The sequence below is a fragment of the Cavia porcellus genome, unplaced genomic scaffold (assembly GCF_034190915.1).
Source record: "Cavia porcellus strain 051 isolate PalLab524CR breed Dunkin Hartley unplaced genomic scaffold, mCavPor4.1 scaffold_4, whole genome shotgun sequence".
NCBI classification, from domain to species: Eukaryota; Metazoa; Chordata; class Mammalia; order Rodentia; family Caviidae; genus Cavia; species Cavia porcellus.
Window position 1 is genome coordinate 101028125 of NW_026947487.1, and position 23850 is coordinate 101051974.

General features: G+C 46.1%; 1 protein-coding gene across 2 annotated transcripts in view; it reads left to right on the top strand.

Annotated features, from left to right (window-relative positions):
- Positions 1-464: 464 nt before the first annotated feature.
- Positions 465-23850, top strand: part of Cdh3 (cadherin 3) — a 43251-nt gene continuing 19865 nt past the window's right edge. For both annotated transcript variants that reach the window (XM_013154966.3, XM_013154965.3), the window contains exons 1-2: positions 465-620; positions 830-950. In XM_013154966.3, coding sequence (XP_013010420.2) covers positions 570-620; positions 830-950 — 172 coding nt within the window. In that variant the 5' untranslated portion in view covers positions 465-569. The remainder of the gene's footprint in view (positions 621-829; positions 951-23850) is intronic.

Sequence of the window (23850 nt, forward strand, 5' to 3'; positions counted from 1 at the left end):
TCGCGGCCAGTGGGAGCCCCCGGGTCCTCCGGGGGGCAGGCGGGCGGGCGTGGGAGGTGGAGCAAGAGGCCGAAGGCAGCCTGCGCTGCAGCCTAGGTGTGGGGGGCACGCCCGGCCTCCACCAAAGCTCTGGGCCGCAGGACGCCTCCGGGAGCCGGAACGGACAGCCTCGGTTGCCCGCCGGGGTCAGATTTGTTTCCCCCTGCTCCCGCCCGCCTTAGCCGCTGGGTACAGAAACGTCCGCCGTCCGGTGCTGCGGAGGCTGAAGAACAGAGCGCGTTTTTTCCCCTTGCAGCCCAGAACCTGCGAGGCGGGCCGAGGCGCTGCAGGGAGCCGCTCCGACACGCCGCGGGACCCGGGTGGGGGACAAGCGCGGCTTCGCCTGCGGCTCCTGCACGCCGGCCGCGGCCCCACCTGCGAGGGGCGGGGCCAGTGACGCTGAGCCAATCAGCACCCGCCTGGGCTCACCTGGCCGCCTCCTCCCGGCTCCCGCGAGTGGCGCTGCTCAAAGGGGCGCGCGGAGCTTAGCTGTGCACTGTCCTGCCGTGTGGGCCGCTCACTCTCCAACCATGGGCTCCCGGAGTGGGCCTCTCGGGTCTTTGCTCCTCTTCCTTCACCAGGTACTCCTGTGCCCCAGCCCTTGCCTAGCGGGCTCTGCTCCCTGGAGGGCGGGCGGGGTCCGCGCGTGGCGGTGGCGTCGGGGCCAGCTCGGGGCTTGTGTCTTTGGGGTCAGTGTATTCCCTGAGGCCCGATAAGGACTCCCCAGGGTGGGGTGTGCAGAGCCAGGCCAGTCAGTCACCGGCCACCCTCTTCCCCCCTCGGCCCTCAGGCACAGGTCTGCTGGCTGCTGTGCGCAGCCTCTCCGCCTTGCGGGGCGGGCTTCGGGGAGGCTGCAGTGACCTTGGAGGCGGGAGCCCGAGAGATGCTGCCAAGCCGGGCGATGGAGAAAGGTAAGACCACCTCCTTCTCCCGAGCCGGCCCGGGTGGTCCGCCGTGCGGGGATCCGCACGTGGTCCGCTACGCTGTGGCCCGCGCGACGGTGGCCAGGCTGGTGCAGGGAACTTTAGGCGCCGTCTCAGATCTCGGGGAGGCGCGAAGGCACTTCTCAGGTCTCAGGGGCCGTGGTGGCGGTGAGGGGCTAACTCGGAAGTCTGGACTGCGTAGTGCCCTCTGAAGTCCAGCCCCTCATTGCCCTGCAGCCACTGCTTGCCTTGACCCCTCCGAGTCCCGCGGCTGGAGCCCCTCACCCAGCCCCGACGCGGAAAGCTGTCTCCGGTTGGCCCCAGCGGAGGAATGCGCCGTGCACATTCCTCCCCCAGCCCCCGCGCAGGTGTGGGGATGAGCGGTGCCCCAGCAGCCCCCTTCGCCTCTGTCGGGCCCCCTTTGTGAACCGTGCTTTGTGTCTCCGACTGACAGACCGGGTCTGTTTCTCTTCTCTGCGCTCCCCTCCCCGCCCCCCTGCTTCCCGGGCAGCTGGAATGCACTTTTAACCCTGCCCTTCCCGGAGGGCCTGCGCCCCTGCTGCCTACAAATAGCCTGGCACACCTGGTCTGGGGCCATCGCACAGGGGGACCCCCTGTCCTCCAGAGTCTTAGAATGGGACGTTAGTTCCCTTGGGTGGCGGTAGTGTCCCAAGCCATCAAGCCTTGGGCTATGGAGAGGATGAATGAGAGAGATCAAAGCCCCTTTTTATCTTCCAATTACTCAGTTACCACCACCCAAAGTTCAAAAACTTGAGAGTAGGGGGTCACTAAAACCAGTGTGTCATGAGACCCAGGCAGCTGTGGCTTGGGGGAGGTCTCTTTTCAACCTGGGAAGTTACTACAAGGGATCCAACTCAAGTTCTTAAAAGTGTAATCTGGGATCCTTGGGTGTAGTTCCAGAAAACTTATATATGCAATTTGCTGGGGAGGAGATCTATGGTTTATCTACCTTTAAAATTAGGAACCCTTGCCACCTACCATTTTTCTAGTGCTCCATCAACATGCCCCTTACTAGTGCCCCCAGCTTTAATGTGGGTTTCAATCCTAGGGGTTTGTTTCTCCAAAAGAGGATTGAGGGCCTCATGTCTGTGGAAGTCTTTTTTTTTTTTTTTTTTTTAATTCTTTTCCCAAATAACTCTGCAGATTGACAAAACAATTAACACTCAGGCAAAGCCAGAATCCTTAAATCCTTGGCTGTAGGGAGCCAAGTAGAGACATTAAGAGGCCATGCCTCATAAACTTTAAATTCTTGCACATGGGTTTATTACTGGCTGGCTAACAAACTGCAACTGAGCCAACCTGTAAAAATGTTCACTCAGACTGGGCCCCAAATCCAATTCCGGCTCCCTGAGGAAGCTTTATTGCTATCCAGACTCTGCCAAACTGTACCCTACCTCCCCATGGTCAAGTTCTCTCTCTGCTGTAGTCTGAGAGTAGGCTATGGTTTTGAGTGTTGTCAGTGGCTTATCTTTCTTACTGAAGTAAGAAATGCCAGATTAGCTGTTGTTGGGCTAATCACTAGGCTCCAGGTTGTTGGGGTGAAGCAGTGATCAGGTTTTCGATTTCATGGTTGAGTTGGTGAGTGCTTCCCGGTGATGTCAGGCATTTTAAGCCTTTTGAGAAATTCAGCTTTCTCAGATGTCTGGCTCATGGTTGTGAAAACCTCGAGTTTGTGCCAAGAACACACCTGGGTTGTAAAACAAAGTGCGGGTTAAACAGCTGGCTCACCCCGAGTCTCCCTACTAACGTGACTGGTTCTTAGAGTACACTTTTGTGAAAAGTCTGCCATGTTTTTTAAGTTAAAGCAAATTTTGGGCTCAGTTGGTGGTGGTAAGCTGAGAGCTCCCAAGCCACCAAGTGTGGTGGTTGGTGTATGTAGTCCCAGCTACAGCAGCTAAGGCAGGAGGATTGCTTGAACCCAGGCCAATCTGAGCAGAATAACAGGACTCCTTTTAAAAAATACAATTAAAAGTTCAAAATAAATAAATTGAAATGCCTAAACAAAAAGTATGGGTATTTCTCTTCTTGGTCTTCATCTGCTTATATATTTCTGTGTGCCACATCAGCCTCCCATTTTCAAAACTTGCTCCCTCCCCCCATCCAGCCAGGCTAAAAGGGTTTATCCTGTGGGCACATGCTAACACATTTGGCCAAGCCCAACAGCAGTTTCCATACCACTCAGGAACAGTCTGCCTTGTTGTTTGCCCCTGGGTTATGAGTATTACGATGCCTATGAAGTTGAGCTCAAAGAAATAATCTGATATAATTAATGCCTTGTTTGTACGTGCATCTTCCTCTTCAAAGCGCTTCTGTGACTCTGAGCTTGAGTTTGCTTTATCCTCCTAACATTCTCTTGAAGCAGGTAAGGTGAATATTAAACAACATGAGCTCTTCTTAATCCCAGAGGTGGAACTTCAGAAACACGGTAGCCTAGCCTTGCCAGAAGTTTCAAAGGAGGAGAAACAGGCATGGCTTGGCTGAATAGCTCATAAACTTCCTTTGAGGCTCATGAAGGCTAAGGGTCAGTTATGTCCTTAGGAGGTGTTTACATGAATCATAACAAGCTTGTGAAGGAGAGCCCATTTTACAAAAGAAACCTAAGTGATTGTCACTCAGAGTTATTCTTTGTAGTGACCAGATAGGATTTCTTTTTTTTTTTTTCACCTTTTTTTTTTTTTTTTTTGAAATCAGTACCAGGGATCAAACTCACAACTGCGCAATTGCAAGGCAGGCACTTATACCGCTGAGCTAAATCCTCTGCCCGACTGGGCAGGATTTCAGTGGACATTCTGGCTCCCAATTTTCCATTTTTTTGAACTGGGGATTGAATCCTGAGCTAGCTACATTTCAATCCCCTTTTTATGTTTTATATTTGTTTTGAGACAGAATCTTGGCTAAGTTTCTCAGTCTAACCCTGCATTCCAGACTACTGGGATTACAGCTGTGCACCATCATACCTGGCTTCCTTGAAATTATTTACTACCAGTAAGCAGGAGATGGATGGAAGGAAAAAGTAGGATGTTGAAGCCCTGGACCACAACCACCAATAACAATGCCAACCCCGCCAAACTCGTAGTGATTTATTGTAGGGTTTTCCTGAGACACGCCCATCCAGGGAATTGGCTTAGATATAGTCTCTGTTGGTCCTGAGGTGGGACCCTTGGCTAGACCAAGAATGAGGTTAATTCACAGGGAAGCAGAGCAGGAATGTTCTCCCCTGCCCCAACCCTGCAGTCTGGGGTCTACATCTCTCAAGTGTAGTCTGCAAGTAAAGATAAAGGAGAAGTCAGAGGAGGGAATTTGCATGGTATCAGTGGAGTGATTAGAAATGAATGGCCTAGGGTGTGGATGTAGCTCAGTGATAGAATGCTTATCTAGTAGATACTAGGCTCTGAGTTTAATCTCTAATACTACCAAAAACAAAGACCAATAATCAGTGACCCACCTATTATTATTTTTTTAATATTTTATTTTTTCCACTTATTACTCTTAATAGCAAGTAATTGAAAGTCAATTTAATGCTGCTCAAAGATCCAGATTTCATCATGGCCCCTCAGCAGATTCTAGCGACTCTTAACTTTGGGTAAGACTGAACGCTAACCATAATCATTAGCTTTGATAGGAAACTTCAAAGTTCGGTAATTAACCTGACCAAGCATGAGTTCACTTCAAAATGGGTCATGTTTGCTGGGTGTGGTGATGCATACCTGTAACTCAGCTACTAAGGAAGCTGAGACAGGAGGATGGCAAATTGAAGGTCTATTGGGGACCCATGCAGTGATTTCCCCAGTTTCCTGCAAGGTATTAAGGAGCACACAGTGCATGACTAAATAAATAAGGAGCAAGAGAAACAAAATGGCAGTGCAGTGGGGATCTGGGATGACCAGTCATTCACAGGGAACAAAAGGCCACTGATCCAAGCAGCACACTGGAGATCAACAGAACTAGAGACAGTCACATCCCGTACAGAAGTACATGAGGACCATATACACAAATATCAGTACTTAAGTTTAAACCTAGTTAGGGTCAATTTAACTTTTCCACCATTGGTGGCTTCCCTTTTTCTCTCCTGAATACTGCCTTGTTCAAAGGGCAGTGCTAATTTCCAAATGGAATACTGAATAGGGCTGGCATTTTTATTTATGACCAAATGGGAATGAGGGGGATTTAATCCCCACCCCAGCCAGGCAATACTTTTCATTAGAAGGGACTGGACCATATGATCTGCAGACCCACTGAGGGACAGTTGTCCCCAGCTTCTACTTTTTTGGTAGAAGAAGCTTTAAGTTTACGGGAGGTACCATCATCCCACTGGAGCTGGGCAAGGACTGTTGGTAGAACGTTCCATGTGGGGCCCAGTCTGCAAAGGAAAATCTGAATTTATCTGTGCCATTAGTCATATATGTCTTTCTACAAATCTCCCGCTGGGCCATATGTCCTTCATAGAAATGTCAGAGGAATATTCTGGGTCAGCAAACAGGCAAGGCAAGTTTAAACTCCTAAGTATGATTTCGATAAAAGCCTATCAAGCCCATAGAAGAACTACTATCTGATCTTTTATACGGGTCATACAAGACCAAGATTGTACTATAAAGCATGGAAGAGGACTATTATCTAGCACAGACACAGGCACTAGAACAAAAAGAGAAGTAAGGTTTATCAAAGTTTGGTCCTCGTGAAAGGTAATAATTTGAGGTCCAGGCAAAACTGTCATCTCTGGAAAAGTGTGAACAATCTCTGAGGGCCAATCTATCCAGGTAACCAGTCTCAAAAGATGGTGTTTAGGCACATAGGCCCAATAAATAGCCTGCTGCTGGGCAGAGGGTACATACTGGTGGCCATGATCCAATCGGGGCCAACAAGATGTTATTTGGGGTAGAGGCCAAACCTTAGTGATCTGTCAAGACATATTGGGCCACCGGAGCTCCAACAGGTGTCTCCATCACGGCCTTGGTGGCAGCTCACTGAGACGCATCCTTTGCAAGGCTCTCAGAAGAGAGCCACATCGTGGTGGTCCGGCGCTTTTCTGACGGTCCTCCAATGTGCTCCATGATCACAAGCATCAGGATGGCAGCCATAGCATTTCTCCATTACGTATGGAAGTACAAGCAAACCCTTGCCCCACCCCCACGTCATCAGTGGCAGGGCCATTCCATCAACCTGCCTGAAGTTTGCACCACAGGACTTGGGGCCTACTACCTTCGCTAAAGAGGAAGAAGAATGTAACAAAGCACGCCCCGTGTGTGTGTGTGTGTGTGTGTGTGTGTGTGTGATGGGGATCCAGGAGTTCGCTAAAGAGGAAGAAGAATGTAACAAAGCACGCCCCGTGTGTGTGTGTGTGTGTGTGTGTGTGTGTGTGTGTGTGTGAGATGGGGATCCAGGAGCTAGGTTTAAAAAATTTAAGTTAACAAATCTAATTGGAGTGGATCTGCTGATATAAGTAGGTTTGGTATCTTTTTTATGGTTTTAGGAACTCTTAATGCTGCAAAAGCTAGTCGAGTATGGTGGTGCATGCCTGTAATCTCAGTAGGCTGAGGTAGGAGGATCACTATTGAGCTGGAGGCCAGCCTGAACAACATAGTGAAACCCTGTCTCAAAAAGACAAAAGAAAAAGAAAAGCTGCAAAGGCCAAAAAACAATGTTGTACACGGTGGCACTTTTTGTCTTTTGTAATCTGAGAAACTGAGCAATGAGTTTAACCATTATAATTTTATCTAAATATCAAGTACTTTGAAATATAAACTATAGCCAGAGGACTGTTATTTTTTTATTGGTTGTGGTTGTTTTAGTAGCTAAGCCTCTGTAGAATATTAACAGACAACAGTTAATATAGTTTATAGAGAAAACTTGATCAAGAGCCACACAGAATATTTTAGTATGATAATCATGACATTTTTGTAACACACTTAAATGTACATTGTAGTGTAGAACAGAGTGACATTTATAACATAAGTTTTTTAAAGGCTATTATTTGGTAATCTCATGTTGATTTAATATATCTCATAAGGAACTGGAGCACAAAAGAAAGGCAGACATTTGAGTCTAAAAGAAAAAGCTTAACATTGTAAATAATCTTGGTTTTATGTCTTAGTGGAGTTGTGCTTCCAGACAGTATGAATATATTCAATATACCATGAAACTAGCAATAATGAATATCACAGCCATATGGAAATCTTTATCTCTTAATTTAATTTTGTACCAAGAATCTTTTAATGAGACCTTAGTGTTTTATGTATGTACTTTGTGTCTTTTTAAGACCAGGTTTTACTGTGCAGTTCAGGCTGGCCTTGAACTCACTTTGAAGCCCAGGCTGGCCTCTAACTTGCAGCAATCCTCCTGCCTCAGCCTATTGAGTGCAGGTGTGTGCCACCATGCCTGGCAAGACCTTATTGTTTTATCCACAGAAAACTTAACCTTTTGATGATGACCAATGTAAATATATCACAACAATATGTTTAGCAACATCTGTTAAGGTGTGTGTAGATTTCCAAACTACTTTTCTAAAGACTAGAATGTGTGTGTGTGTGTGTGTGTGTGTGTGTGTAGCAATGCATTATATCTGTATTTTATTTTGCCTTAGAAGCTTGGGCATATCTGTGCCTTCTGCTTTCCGTAGCCTCCAGCCCTGGCACCTCTCCGCCTTCTATCACCTACTCAGACCTTATTTTTGTAACAGTGTCTGTGGGATCCCTGTCTGTGAGACTGAACATAGTTTGGGCTAACACTGACTCCAGGAGTCCCAGTGTTGAGTCCCCTCTCGTAGCTGGACTGCACGCGGGACCACAGGTGTGGGCCACCACACTCAGCCCAGCCGGGGAAAGCAGGGAAGGGGAAGCCGTTTTTTGATACAGGGCTCTGTCACTGGCCTGCTGCAGCAGCCTTGTTTTCTCTGGCACAGGTCCCACGTCACCACCACCTCCTCTGTTGCCACCACCCCGAGAGACAACCATGCTACCAGCTTGGGCATGCTAAGTAAGCCTCTAAAGATCCTGAGCCAAGGAGTTTCTCTATAAGCCTCACCTAGCTCTGGGTTTGTCCCAGGAGCCATCAGCAGAGTGGGAAGCTTTTCTTTGCATCTTTTTTCCTCTTGTCGTGTTCTAAGATAGAAATTTTGGAGGTACTTGTACTTTAACAGACTTCGATTTTACCAGGCTAAGAAGGTCTGCCATAAGCTCCTCGGGTATCTGATCTGAGCGCAGTAAATCCACCAAGCAGGCGCCATTGCTGGTCACCATTGGATGCCAGTTGTTGGGAACTCCTATAAGTGAGTCCCCAATTTCTGTCAAGGTGTTACAGCACACTGTGAAAAGAAAGAGTGAGGGACAAAATGGCAGTGCAGTGGGGATCTGGGATGACCAGTCATTCACAGGGACTGAGGGGCCCCCGCCAGGAGGCAGCCAGAACCTTGGTGTTTATTAATCACATTTACATTGAGGACAATGGTGAGGGGATTACTGGATGACTCAGAAGGAAGCTGTGGACTTAACCCACAGAGGATCTTACCTTGAGTGAGGGCAGGGGGAGAGATGGCAGCTTAATAAAGAGTTTGTCCTTGCCCTAGGGTGAATCCCTTTTTAAATGACTACTTGTTCTCAAGGAACCAAGATGTCTTCAGCTGATGTAATCTTGCCCTGGCATGGAACCACGGAGGCCTGAACTGATTGTAGGCACAAGGGTTATGTTTGGTGTAAAAGCTGCCCTGCTGTTTGGATACCCTCCCGTGGGCCGGGCTTTTATTTGTATTTCATTCGGTCAGCAAACATGAATTTAGCATCTGTGTGCATCAGGCAGTGCTCTGTAACTGCAGCTGAAGCAATGAACAGAGCAAAATCCTTGGCCTTGGGGAGCTTGTAGTCTAATGTTACTTATTTTTTATGCTTTTGGGCACCTTGCAAAGCAGGTGGTGATTATTTCTCCTTAGCCGTCAAATGAAGTCCCTGGGGCAAATCCTCCATAGGCCAGGATTTCAATCCATGTTGGCTGCCTGTGTGACCCAGGGGGACTCCATAGTGCCCCGCAGGCCTGCCTCTGAGAGATGCATGTTGGGGTACTGGGATTTGAGCCCAGGTGGCTACCTTCCTGGAGCAGCAGCAGGGCAGGCCTGGTTGCTGGAAACTCTGGCCTACATCACTGCCAGTTCTGCCTTGGGGAGCGAGTCTCAAACCTCTGCTCTCCCTTCCCATCTCCTCACAGGTACTGTGTTCCTAGGTTACCCCAGCACAGGGTGTCCTCACCGCCCTGCTGTGTAAAGATGGCATTGCTATGACAAGCGCTGAGTTCTAAGGGCCAGAGGGTGAGGGAGAGAAGGGCCTCTATTCAAATATACATTATTTTCTCAATAATTATATTGAGAAAAGCATTTAAAAAAAATAAGCTTGGGGCTGGGGATTTAGCTCAGCGGCATAAGCGCCTGCCTTGCAAGTAGGCAGTCGTGAGTTCGATCCCCGGTACCAATAAAAAGGAAAAAGACCAAAAAAAAAAATAATAATAATAATAAGCTTGATGACACCCCAAACCTGAGACACCCATGCGCCTAGCACATAGATCAAGAAATAGCCTTACAGCTGGGCATGTTGGCACACACCTGTAATGAGAGTACTCTAGGAAACTGAGGCAGGATGACTGCAAGTTTGAGCCTAGCCTGAGTAACTTGGCAACTTAAGGAGACTGACTTAAAATAAAAAAGGGCTGGGGCTGTAGCTCGGTGCAAAGACCTTGAGTTTATCCCCAGTACCAAAAAATAAAGGGAGCATTACAGGGCCTCAGGTGATCCTTCCTTCCTAAGAGAACCACTCCTCAAGATAACCACATTTCTGATTTCTAATACCATACATTAATTTGTCTCTGTTCGTACATTATATAAGAATCATGCAGTAAATTCTCTGAGCTTCATTCACTGCACATTGTCAAATTCTTAACAAAGCCTAGGACATAGCTGTAGTTGATTCTCTTCATCATATGGTGTTGTTACATGAAACCATCAGTGGAAGTTTGAGTAGTTTTTAGGTTTTGGCTGTTACTGATAGTGTTCTGTGAACTTTTAAAAAATGGTTCTGAGAATCAAACCCAGAGCCTTGCCCATGGTAGGCAGGCTGTGTACCTCTGCTGCATCCCGAGCCTGCCATGAACATTTTTGTGCAGGTCTTTTGGTGAACCTGTGTTCCCAAAACAGTTATGTATATGTATATACCCGGAAACAAAATTGCTGGCCCAAGAATTACCAGAGGCCTGGAGTTATGTGATTGTGAACTGATGTTAGCTTTTCCCTGTCCTGAGCAAGCTGGATGTCTCCCGGATTCTCCCACCCCAACAGTCCCTTGCCAGACAAGTCCCTTTGGGTCTTGTTTCTCCCCTGGTCCTCTGCTAAGAGACAGCTGCTCCTTGTTACATACTTGGTCCTTTGTCTTTGATGAGAATAGCTTCCTGTTTTTTGCTCCTAAGCTAATTCTTGCTTCATTACCCCAAAGTAGGCAGGAAATCTGGGAGCATCTGAGTTTCATAGGTGAGAATCTCTTATTGGGTGGAGATTTTTATTCTGGCCGGTGTAGGTGAGGGCAGCAGCCTTCTCATTAGGCCAATGCGGTCACATCTAGCTCTTCCTCATTATAGAGACAGGGAGGTGTCTGGGATCCAGGGCCAACTCTAAATGGTCCTTCAGCCATCTGTTAGGTGTTAGATATTCAGAGATAAGCAAGGCCCACAGCTCCTTGACCTCAGTGAGCTCCTAGTTAGATGAGGGCACTTTTAATAGTGAATCTTCCATTCAACAACTATTCACTGAGCACCTACTAAGTGCTGGGGATATTACTGAACAAAATGTGCATAAGTTCAAGCCTCACAGGTCACTAGGTGCTAATGGAGAAGGTAAATACTCTGTGTGTGTATGTGTGTGTGTGTGAGAGAAAAAGAGAGACAGGGAGAAAGAGAGAGAGAGAGATTGAGTACAAGATGAGAAACCTAGGAAATATTGGTGATGTGTTCTTGGAAGGACCTGCAGGAAGTGACAGGGGCTGATAAAGAATGAGGCAGAGGATTGGGGCATGAAGAGTGAGTGGCAGAGAATGTTTTGGCAGGAGAACAGCATAGCAGGTTCCAGGAACTTAAATGCTTTTAATCGGCCGGATGGGAAGTATGAGGTGGAAAGAGCCAAATGAGCTGCAGCTTGGAGCAGCAAGGTGAGGTCTGGGCAGTCCCCGGTGTAGGCAGGAAATCACTGCAATCTTCAGCCAGTGAAGGCTAGCGTTCCTGGTGTCCTCTGAGCCAGCACGGTGGTCCTACCGCCACCATCCCCTCTGGAGTTCCCTTCCTTGGCGTTTCTGGGGCTGAAGGACATTGTCTGCCTTGGTTACCCCACCCCAGCCCCTTTCATGTAGTGGCCCCACATTGCCAGCCCAGGCAGCAGGACTGGCTCAGAAGAGTTTAAAAAGCATCAGCCTAAGTACCATTTATTGAGAGCTTACTGCATTCCAGAATCACACCATGTACTTTATATAATAAGCCCCTTTAATCCTCCTGAAAGCCCCATGGGGTGGGTTGAATTGGCTGCAGTTAGCTGGATTGGAAACCTAGGCTTGTAATTTTGTAATTTATCCATGGTCACCCCGCTAGTAAGTTGTGGAGTCAGGCTTTGCACCCAGGTCTGACTGCCATGTACAATCATCTGGGAATCTGATTGGGAGGAGGAGAGGGATGGAGTCCTCTGGCCCTAACCCAGTTAGTTAACTTCTAATCCAAAGATTTTGAATTCCTGTTCCCTCCCCCAGGCCTCTGTTAATCACCAGGAACAGAAAAGAGAGAGACAGAGAGACAGACAGACAGAGACAGAGACACACACACAGAGAAAGACAGAGAGAGAGAGAGAGAGAGAGAGAGAGGGAGGGAGGGAGAGAGAGAGAGAGAGAGAGAGAGAGAGTGTGTGTGTGTGTGTGTGTGTGTGTGTCTTCTGTCCAGCAAATTCTGGCTCCCTTTTAGGAAGGGAGGACTCATACCAGGCCTGATAGCACTCATGCTGACAGTTCACAGCAGAGGAGCTGCTTTGGGTTGTCTGGCTTCTGTCCCATCTCACCCCACCCTCAACTGCGGCCTGGCTCAGAGTGGAGAAGCACCACAGACTCCAGCTCCCACCCCTTCATCAGCCAAATCCTACACCTAGGATTGTGGGTCCCTGCACCTCTGGGTTATCTGGTCTGCAGACACCCCCGGCTGTAGAAGCCCCTGCAGGTTGCTTCCGCCTTGATCCTAACTGATCTCGGGGTTCTGCTCCTTGAGCAGCACCCTAAAGTGCCTGTTCCCCAGAAAACAGGCTGAGCAATCAGCTTCCTTTCTCCCTTGACCCCTTCTTTGAACTCACAACTCTGGCCTGTTGCTGTCTGACATCTGGGAGAGGGCTCAGAGCCAGCACCACACAGCCGGGAGGTGGGAGGCTGCTTCCCCTGGGGAGGCTGCACAGAGCCCTTGGAGGGGGGACCTGGTTTCCCTTAGGACCCCGGCATCTCAGGGGTGAACTGGGGGATTGGGGCTCAGGAGGGACAATTCTAGTCTCTCCCCTCTCCCCTGCATCTCAATAACCACACTTTTACTCATTTAAAACTGCGTGAGATGAGTTCGAAGTTCTCTCTCTGTTACCATGAAAGCTTGTGTTGTACACTTGGGGAAGCAGAAGGTTTGTTTTGCCCAGGGGTCCTGACCTGAGGGTCTCACATTCACTGTAGGGAGTCTTTGATCCTCCTGGAGTTACTTGCGTAAAAGAAGATTCCTCCTTCAAATTGAGGGCTGCAGCACATTCCCCAGCCCCGGTCATGCGGTCCGCTCCCAGGACCGTTCTGAACCTCTTCTAGGCCCGGCTCCTCACCCCAGCCTGGTGCCAGGCCGGTTAGAGGACCCAGGGGAGGAATATGCCCTCCTCAGCCTGTCTTAGGCGTCTTGTTTCAGGCTGGCTGCCAGTGAGCTGCCTTTGCCCAGCAAGCCCCATCTTGCCCTGGCTTCAGGCAGGGAAAAGATAGCTAATTGCAGGCCTTCCCGGCATGCACAAGCCTGGACAGACCTAGGACAGGACGTCAGGCCCACGCTTCGCTCTCTCCCTGTGGAGTCGGTCGGCCGGGGCTTCCCACTGAGCCTCCAGACCTGCTGTTTTCTCATTCTTTATGGTCTTTTTCCCCTTCCAGAATCCTCTCACATTCCTCAGCTGGGACTCAACCCCACACCCTCCAGCCGACTTTAGTCTGAGTCAATAGTTTGCAGTTTGACTGATGGTTAAAATTGCCTGAGGAGCTTTTAATTTTTTTTACCACCCCACCCACATATATCCTATTTTGTATTATTTGTGTAGGACTGGTTTGTTGGGATTTTAAATTAACACAATGAATATGTGTCCAGTAAAGACAAACCTCATGGAGTAAAATGTGTGGCATTTACTGTGTGACAGGTATAATTGTCAACATTGTATGCATACAAACGCAATCCTCAAGTATCCCTGGAAGGATGTGCTGTTATTATCATCCCATTTGACAGATGGATAAACTAAGGTCAGAGAACTTGAGTAACTCGCTCAAGATCATACAGCTAAATACTAGATCTTAGATTCAAATATAGCTTGAAACCACCAAGTCCTCTTGCCTGTGGATAAAACCAAATGTGACAGAAGACACTCCACGGATTTCTCTTTCCTCATTCTATTCCCTGAAGACAAGTAGGGCTAATGTTACAACGAATCTTTGTAGACCTTTTTCTGTACAAAAAAAACTTATGCATGCATATAGGAATTTTAAGAACAACTGGACTATGTCATGCATACAAGTGTTATTCTCCAGCTTGCTTTTAAGAGATGGATTCACAGGCATCTTTCCAGAGAGTGAATACACATCTATCTTGTTTTTAAACACTCGTTAGTCTTCTGCATGGTGGACTGACCATGATTTATTTAGCCAATTCTCTCTCCCACTCATCTTTTATGGATGTGGTGGTAAAGAAGTAGCATAAAAACCTGAAGTGTTGGGATTTTTAGGAATCTTAACTATTGGGAAGTTGCCTTATTAGGAAAGACTATTGTAGAAAGACAGTCAAGTAATCTTTGGTATTAACCTCATCCAGATAAACCAGCTTTTATGGTTGAACAATAACCTTAAGACAGGTTGTGCTGTAAGCTTAAGATAAGGTCACTCTGACATTGAAAAATCATTAGTTTTCACAGTAACTGTTGTTTTATGACTTAATTTTTTGAATCTCAAAGCATTTGAAATGACCCAAAATTTAAAAAAAAAAAATTTTAATCATACGATTTAGAAGTAAACTATCAAATTTGTTCACACTACCATTATTTTCTTTGCGTGTGTGGGATTTGAAAATAGAACCTTCAGACAGTGCAAAAATGCATTTGGGGGCACTTTTAAAAAATATTTTATTGCAGGATCCCGGGGCTGGGGATTTAGCTCAGTGGCATAAGCGCCTGCCTTGCAAGCAGGCAGTCGTGAGTTCGATCCCCGGTACCGATGAAAAGTTAAAAAAAAAAACCTGAAAAAAAAAATTTTACTTCAGGATCTATTTAGCAAGTATTTTGCTGAATACAAGCTGGTTTCCATTCTTAAAACAGACCCCCACTTCAGATCTTACCATAGTTTTCCCCTGAGAGGGTCTTCTGAGTTTTTTCTCAATCCCAAATATTGCTGTAGTAGACAGTCTTGAACAGAGTGGTTGTATTGATGTCAAAAAGAGCATTCTTGAAAACCTCAAATAATTAAAAATCCTCCTGATCGAAGACTTATGTTTTCTTAAGCACATATGTGAAGAGTATGCGTGGGATAGAGGAGCCGAGGGGATGCTTACATTCAGTGGTCTCCAGTTTTGCAGTTATGTGACTTTTACAATTTTTTTTTAAGATGGAGAACTTACATTTCTGGAAACTTTGCGTGCAAACTGAAACTGCAATATTGGTGACACCATTTCAAGTTTCTGTGGTTGAAGTCTGCATAAAGTGTATCAGTGCTATAAAGAACAGCATATAGTTCTTGAGCAGGGATCCCAGAGCCGCCTGGCCTTGGCTGACTGTTCACTTGCTAGCTGTGGCTCACTGGAAGAGGTGATTAACATCTGTGCCTCAGTTTTCTTATCTGTGAAATAGATATAATCATGGAGAACTTAAGGCTGTCGGGAGAGCAAATGAGTTCGTGTGTGATTGTGGTAAATGAAGTGTTGTGGCGGGAGTAATAGTAGTATTGTTACTGGTGGACAATTTATATACATTTTTTAGACCAAATTCCTAGTACATGCATTATTCCTTTTAGATAAAATTCCTAGAAGTGAAATTTCTGGGTCAAGAATTCCATTGTTCATTCAACAATCTGAGCATCTACTTTGTATCAGGTGCTGTGCTAGGTGCTGAGATACAATGATAAGCAAATTCTGCCAGTCTGTGTCTTTTGTGTATTATGCAGACCAGTAGGGTAAATGGGCAACTGGATATAATCATCAACAAACATCTGACCACAGTTGTAATTAATTCTGCAGGGAAAAGTTACTCAAAGCCAGATGGGTTTTTGGCCGGTTGTGGTGGTGCATGCCTGTAACTCCAGCACTTTGAGAGGCTGAGGCAGGAGGATTGCCATGAGTTTGAGGCCTGCCTGGGTATGCAGTGAGTTCAAGGCCAGTGTGAGTTACATAGTGAGACCCTGTTTCAAAAAAATAAAAGCTAGAAGAGTTTTTAACATCTAAAATTGATCTACTTTGTGAGAGTTGAGGAAAAATTTCCTGAGAAAGGAAATTGGATCTGAAAGATGTTAAGAATTAACCAAGTAGGGCTAGAGGTATAGCTCTGCAGCATGGTGCCTTCCTGGCAAGCACAGTACAGCAAGAAAGAAAGAAAGAACGAACAAACAAACAGGGTAAAAAAAAAAGTAACTGAATAAAAAAAAATTTTTTTGTTTTTTGGAGACAAGGTCTTGTGATGTAGCTGAAGCCTGCCTTGAACTCACAGAGTCCTCCTGCCTTAGCCTCCTGGATACTGGAGTTACAGATGTGCACCACCACTCTACTAATGATAAAATTGTGGTGAGAACACAAAGAGATACTGGCCTAGTCAGGAAGCAGCATGTGCAAAGGCCATGTGGTAAAGAGGTTGTTGTGCATTTAAGAAAAGGACCAGTGAATCTATAAACTGGAGGTTGGAATTGCACATTAGAAGATGTGAGTTGTTATCCTAGAAACAATGGCTAATCGTGAGCAAGCAATCTTGTCTTTTTTCTCAAATGCTGTTACTGTTGCTACCCCTCTACCCCCCATTTTGAGACAGGGTCTCAATTTGTAGTTCAGGCTGGTATTAAACTCACTATGTACCCCAGGCTGGCCTTGAACTTGTGATTCTCCTGCTTCACCCTTCCAAGTACTGGGATTATAAACATAAAGTACCATGCTTTTTTTCCCTGGTACTGGAATCGAACTCAGGACCTTGTGCTTGCCAGGCAAGTACTGTGCTCCTGAGCTATATCCCTGGCTTTGCTGTTGGATTTTTAAATTTAAAATTTAAATTTTTTAAATTTAAATCTCCATTCTTTCTAATGGAGATTGTGTACCCATTTAGACTAAAGATAATGTTGTATGTAGCAAGGGGAGAGAATAGAGACGGAAAAGCATAAGTCTGTAATTGACAGGGAATGAAAGTTCCAGGGGAGATGTTGTTGGTCAGGGAAGATGCTGCTGCTAGCTATTCACACATCAGCAGGCATGGTGCAAAGCATAAACTCATTTAACCGAGATAGATATTATCATTACCATTATTATCTCATAGCTATGGAAACAGGCCCAGAGAGGAGTAAACTTGCCCACCATCAATGTGGAACTGAGATCTGAGCCCAGGCACTCTGAATACAGACTCTAGGCTGCTCCTGACGTCCAGATTTTAGGTTTGAGTTACTAAGTACATGAAATGCACTGAGAGAGACAGAGAGAGTGATTGATTCTAGAAAAAGATCCTATTTGAGGTAAGATAAAGGAAGATTAAGAATTTGGATATTTGGTTTTGTTTTGGCTTTTTGAGACAGGGTCTTACTATGTAGTCCAGGCTGGCCTTGAACTCACCGTGATCTTTGTGCCTCAGCCTCCTAGGTGCAGGGACTCCAGGCATGTGTCAGGAAGAATTTGTTTTTTGGCATTAATTTTGAGAGACTTTTAAAGCATTCAAAGAGAGATACTAAACAGATAAAAATATATATTGGTGTATATATACCAATAGGGAAGATTTGGACATTTTCAATTTTGATACATATTTAAAAGTGTCATCAAAAAGCCATACCAAGGGGTGCTGGGGATTTAGCTCAGTGGCATAAGAACCTGCCTTGCAAGCAGGCAGTCGTGAGTTCAATCCCCGGTACCGATAAAAAAAAAAGCCATACCAAGCCAGGAATGATGTCAGAGGTCTGTAACCCCAGCTTCTCAGGAGACTAAGGATTACAAGTGTGAGGCCAGACTGGACAAATTTACCCAGACAGTATCTTAAGAATAAGAACAGCTAAGGGTGTGGCTCAGTAATGGAAGACTTGGCTAGTGGTATCTGCAAGGCCCTGGGTTCAATCCCCAGGACTGGAGGTGTGTTGGGGGAAGCTGGGTATGGTGGCATATGCCTGCAGTCCCAGCTCTCAGGAGGCCGAGGCAGGATTATCAGTAGTTCAAGGCCAGCCTGGGCTACATAGTGAGTTCAAGATGAGCCTGAATTACAGAGTGAGACCCTGTCTTAAGCCCCCTCCCCAAAGGTGTAGACTGTAAGAATGGTGTTTTGAATTTAATTTCTTTGTTTTTCTTTTCTTTCTTTCTTTTTTTTCTTCTTCAGAACATTAAACATTTCCATGGCTGTAGCACAGCAGAAGTATTCTGTTGAAAAGTTATGGAGACTTTTTTTCCTTCTATTTAAGTGATAGTTAGGAAGATTCCTTCAGGCATGGATTTGTCACATCGGGGGTGATTTCCAGGTGTCCTTCAGAGCTTCAGGGTCAGCAGGTGGGACCCCCACCTTATGCTGTCCCCAAGGATTCACCGGCTCTGGAGCAGCAAATTTGGGCGGCGGGCTTATGTGCTGGGCAACATGTTGGAGCTGCAGTGCGGTACCTGAGTCCAGGCTCTTATTTAAGGCTTCTTCGCTGAAGCCAGAAAAGTGCCATTTTATACCCGGCCATCTACAGCAATACCTGACTCCCAAGTATTCTACAACACTTGTCCTTTTAGTTAGTATTTCCTAGTGAGTGAGTTTTCTCTGTTTCAATTTTACCAAAAAGTGCCAGAATATTTGTGGAAGTCACCTGCACACGCTTTCCCCCTCCAGCCTGTTATCTCAGTACCTTCCTGGAAGGTAGCCGTAACTTTAAGGAGAAATGTGTTTGCTTAGTGAGCTAAGTGAGTCTCTCAACCAAGCTAGAATAAAGACTTCCTGTGCAGTCTTCCCTCCCAGTCTCCAAGCTTCCTCCTGGCCATGTTCAAACTGGCATTACCGTTCTTTTTTATTTAGTCAGAATGTCAAGTCGGAAAGTGGCCTGGACTGAAGCCTTGATGGACCATTTTGTCCCCATCAAGATGTCTTATCGGAATATCCAATAAAGTTAGACATTGGGACTCTACACCTCCTCCATATTGTGGCTCAGAAGACAAGGTCCTCACTTGCAAGGGTATTTTTTTTTTTTTTAGGAGTCTGGAGATGCTCAGGCCATTCCAGTCTAAAAGCAGAATGTGTTCTCAGCCCAGTATCCATCAATTCTTATAAGTCTGTTATAAAAGCTTTCTTTTTCTGTCAGCTCTTGTACCCTAAAGACTGGATTCTTTTTGCCCACATTTTGTAGTAGTGCCTGTTCAGGATCAAAGGCCAGGCTTGGCGAGATGGTGAAAGCTTTGAACCTGAGCCAGGGACTCCTGGTTCCACTGGACAGGTCTTCTAGCTAGTGCAGATACACGGAATTCTGATTATTTTGTTGTTGATGTCTCTAGAAGAACTGTTACTTTTTTTCCCTTTTCCCTAATAATATAATAGGAAATGGGCATTAAAGGTCAGTGCTGAAAGCTGTCGCTTTTTATAGGTAGGGCTGCTGAGGTTCCTTGACCCTTGTGATTCAGTCTCTGTGGGGAAAATGGACTAAAACAGTCAAATTACTTTGTCTGAGGCCCCAGGTGGGCGTGGAAGGGAGAGCTATGTTTAGGCCTTTGTTTTCCAGCCTTAAGGTCTGAACTGTGGCCCCATGCGTTTCATCAGTGTGTTGCTCGTTGAGGTCAGCCCACCTCGGGGTTTACACAAGCCCAATCATGCCCCTAACTTGGCCGCAAGCTGTGGCCTTGTGAAGTTACACTGCCGTCAGGAGCAGGAATCAGCTTACTTCACTGGCTGTTACAAGGTGAGGCAAAAGAAGGATGAGTGATGGTGAGACCTGGTTTCAGATCAATTTCGTTTTGAAACAGCGATACAAAGCCGCGGTGCCAGGAAGCATCCGGGAGGAAGTTGTAATGATCTACCCGAGGGCCCCACCGCTCCCTGGCCTTTCTGTGACTCATCGCTTGCAGAGAAAACCACGTATGTTCCTACCGTTGCCCCAACAAGTTTCCCCAGAAAGATGAACTTGTCCTGAGCGCTGGCTTTATCCTCCCAGTAAACTGCAGCGCACCCCTGCAAACCAGCCCTGTGGAGATGCAGACGGAGCCAGCTCCCTTGTGCTTTTGGTCCTGTGTATCTGCCTTTCCCTTTCATGCTTCATTGGTTGTGTAAAACACAGAGCTGGAGCCAGTTCTTTCCTGGGTTGGGAAATGATTTTACTGTGATGTAGAAAGAGACATGATTTGAAGTTGGAAATCTGCATGAGTTGTGTGCACGCCAATGGTCCCTTTTGCTGAAGGCTTACACCCAGCCAGACACAGTGCTCAGTGCTATGCACACCATCCCCTTAACTTCTCCCAGTAGCCGTGTGAGGTTATGTTTTTTATTCCCATTTTCCAGATGAGGAAACTGAGCTTCCATATGCTCACAATTTGCCCAAGCATATAGGAGGTGCAAGCAGCATTATAGGGATTTGAAACCCAGTTTTGGGGACTCCAAGTCCCATGTCCTTCATCACTTACCTGCCTTCAGGATTTGAAACTTGGTCCTGCTGCTTTCTAGCTGGGGAGCTTTATATAGTTTATTTGCCTCCCTGAGGCTGTTTCCTGAAACAGTTTGACCTTTGGCAGCTTCTACTTCCTGAGTCGTCAGACTGGGAGCTGTAATACCCACCTTGTGGGTTATTTTCTGAAGATTTGGGCAGGAAAACACTTAGCGGGGTGTCTCGGGCAGAGTGGGTGTTTGAAACTTGTTCTTGCTTGCCGAGACTCCTGCCTCTTGGTTGTAATCTGCCTTTGGCTGAATGCAGGGTTGAGCTGATGGGGCCAGGCCCCCTGCTGTGTAGCCTGTGTGGGAAGGCACAGAGATGCATAGCCATGACTGCCAGCATCCTCTTGGTTGTTGGCACTGTCCCCTTGAAAAGTAGATAGACACTCCAGATACCGTGTTACAGATGTTTGGAAACATATAATAGTGGAAATACGCCAGCAGGCAAGGTAGTGCGCTGTGTGCTGTACATTCCTGGGGGTAGATTATGTAGACAGCAGGAAGAGGATTTCCGAGTTAGTGGTACCTCCAGGTAGTGACAGGTCTTAGAATTTGGGGGCTTAAGCCTTCTGGGTAATAAAGGGATCCTTAGGCTCGTGCTGTGTAACCTGGTGGGAGAGGATTAGACAGCTCACTGACAGCTCACTGTGTACTAAAGGAAACCACCAACAGAATTACCTGGGTAGCCTTCCGCCAGCTGCAGGTCTTCCCTTAGGAAGAGGGCTGTTTTAAGAATGGGGAAAGTGACTGTTAATTTTTTATAATGTTCCAATAACTGATGCAATCACGAGGGTTAGAATTCAGAAGAATATATGGTAAACGCTCATTCCTGTCCCCAGCTGCTAGTTTTTCTACCTGTAAATCTAATCTTTTGGGGTTGCCTTTCAAAAGTATTTTTAAAATACAATTGGAAATGTGAATGTTAATATATTAGCACAGAATACATTACTGTATACCTTTTTTTTTTTTTTTTTTTTTTTTTTTTTGTACCAGGGATCGAACTCATGGCCTCACGTTTGCCAGACAGGTACTTATGCCACTGAGCTAAATCCCCGGCATGCTGTATACCTTTTAAAAATACTTAGCAGTATATTTTAGAGAACTTTCCATATACACATGAGTTAGGAGCTTCCTCATCTTTTATAGCTTCATTTTTTTATGGCTGCTTGGTGATGATGTCATATATACATGATGTCATATATAACAGGTTAATTTCTTATTGATGAGTATTTAGACTCAGAATTCTGCAATTACAGATATGTTGTTGATTAGTGTTGTAGGTAGCCGAGGGAAAGTGGTTTGGGAGAGTCTTGTGAGAATTTAAAGATACTTGAGTGTATGTATATTTGTTCTCCTAGTGTATCCTGCTATCCAGAAAACTGTCACAAGTACTTTAGAAGTTTAAGCAGTTGATGAATGAAGTCTCACTGAAGAACCTGGTGTTAGCCTGAGCACCCTGGGTCCTAATGTCACTCCCCAGCTGCTTGAACTTGGGCAAGCTTTCTCACCTTGGAGCTCCGAGTTCCTTCTATGATAAGCCAAATAAGGTTCTGGGAGTTTACAAATTCACGTTTTAGGTTGTCATCTTTTATAATACTCATGGCAGCTCTTGAAGTCTAGTTTCTATCAGCCAAGTGAGAAGATGTCATTTCCTAATAAATTCAAGTTCTCCATCAACATACTGATATTTGCAACTAACAAATTTAAACGGGGGCGGGGGGAAGAACACCAAATTTATTACCTACCTGAGGCATGGGAGTGTTAGGATTCCTGATTTATAGATTTTTTTTCTTTTTTTGAGACAGGGTCTTGCTATGCAGCTCAGGCTGGCCTTGAGCTCACTTTATAGCCCAGGCTGTCTCAAATTTGCAATGATCCTCCTGTCTCATCCTTCAGAGTGCTGGGAATACAGGGATGTGCCACCACACCCAGCTCCAGTGCATAAATTCTTGAGAGCCTTTTAGATAGGTGTTTAGCCAACTTTAACACTAAATCACCTATGAAGTTAGATGTTTCCTCTGTGTTTCTTAGTCTTATACATCAAGAAGAAATGTTAATTATTAATAGTGTGAGAACGAGGAGGTTTTGACTCTGAAAGCATCACATATTTGGTAGTGCTGCTGTGAAAAGTGCCCTAGATGGGTAACTTAGACTGAAATTTACTTTCTCACAACTCGAGAGGATAAAGGTCCAGATTAAGGTGTTGGAAAGATTCTCCACCTCTCTCCTTGGCTTGTAGGTGGCTATTTCCTCCTGAACTTACAGGGTCTTTCCTTTGTACTGTCTGTCCGAGCTTCCTCTCTAAGGAAACCGGTCACAGTAGGTTAGGGTCCACCCTCATCCTTGTAGACTTCAGGCAAAACCAGACTTGTCAGAAGCTGAGGCCACACAGCTGTGTGCTGGAAGTAAAGGGCATGGCCACCCCGGGGATCTCACAGCCCCTGGGACTCTCTGGAGCTGAACAGGGCCCTTTTTCTTTTCCTCCCACATGGCCACACATGTCACAGCCCAGGACTCCTCGGTGGAAGTGTCGTCAAGGAGGCAGGGCTGGTCTCTAAGCAATCTTCTCTTTCTTAGGAGCACATTCCAGCCTTCCCACGGAGGATCCTACCTGTGTGTGAGCCCTTGGCCTCCGGGGAGCTGGCACCTCAGCCCCTCCTCCCCTTCCATTCACAACTCTGCTCCCCAAAGGAGGACAGTGTCTTGTCTTCTTTTACCTACGTAACTTTTCCTATTTATGAACTTTATACCGGTGGACTCATACTGATGGAATCCAGAATGTGTCATTCCCAGACGTGTATCTTTGACATAAATATTTTTAACCAAAAGCAGTTAAGCAGCAAATTGAAGAGCTCTCTCCACCCTCGCTGCTTGCCCCTAAAGACAGGATATAAATTCTCCTTCACTGGAGATAACTCTTATCAGCACAGAGAGGGCATCAGAGGAATCTGAAAACATACCTCACTCCATGTCTTAGTTATTTTTCTCTCATTGCTGAGACAAAATACCTGGCACCCAAGGTTAAAAGGGGGAAGGTTTAGTTAGCTCAGTTTGTAGATTTCAGTCCATAGCTGGCTGGCTCCAAGGCAGAGTGGCACCTGGCAAAGGGGTGTCACAGGGGAGAAACAGTTCATTGTACACAGAAGACAGCAAAAGCAACAGGACCTTAATGTGTCTTTCTGCCCCTTTTATTTTATCTGGAGTACTTAGGGGTGGGCAGTACTCACATCCTTAATCTTAGTGCCCTTGAGTCTAGCATTGCACCATGAGTCAATTCCAGCATCACACATTAGTTCCAGCCACCTCTGAAAAAGCCCCACCTGTGACCACATGAGGCGTTAGGGGGAGATGTGAACACAAGCCATAACACTCCATTAGTTAGTTTACTCCCCTGTATTTACCTGCCCACAGTTTCCTGCCTCTGGAAGCCTGTAACTGCCTTCCTTTGTCTTGTCATCTCTAAAATGCATTGTTCTTTGTTGAAGATGCTGTATAAACCAGAGTCCTAAACCACTGCTTTGAGTTACCTTTCACTGAGTTTTTCCCAAGAGGTGCACACTGCACACATTAATCAACTTGCTCGTTTTTCTTTTGTTAATCTGGCTTTTGTTATGGGGTCTCTTGGTCTTTAAACACTTGAGGGTTGAAAGAAACTATTTGTTTCTTCCCTGACAGTACACATGCCCTCTCTTGTATCTGGTTTCTACAACTCCACCTCATGTTTTTTAGATTCGCCCTTGTTGCGTGTCCTTGTAGTGGATT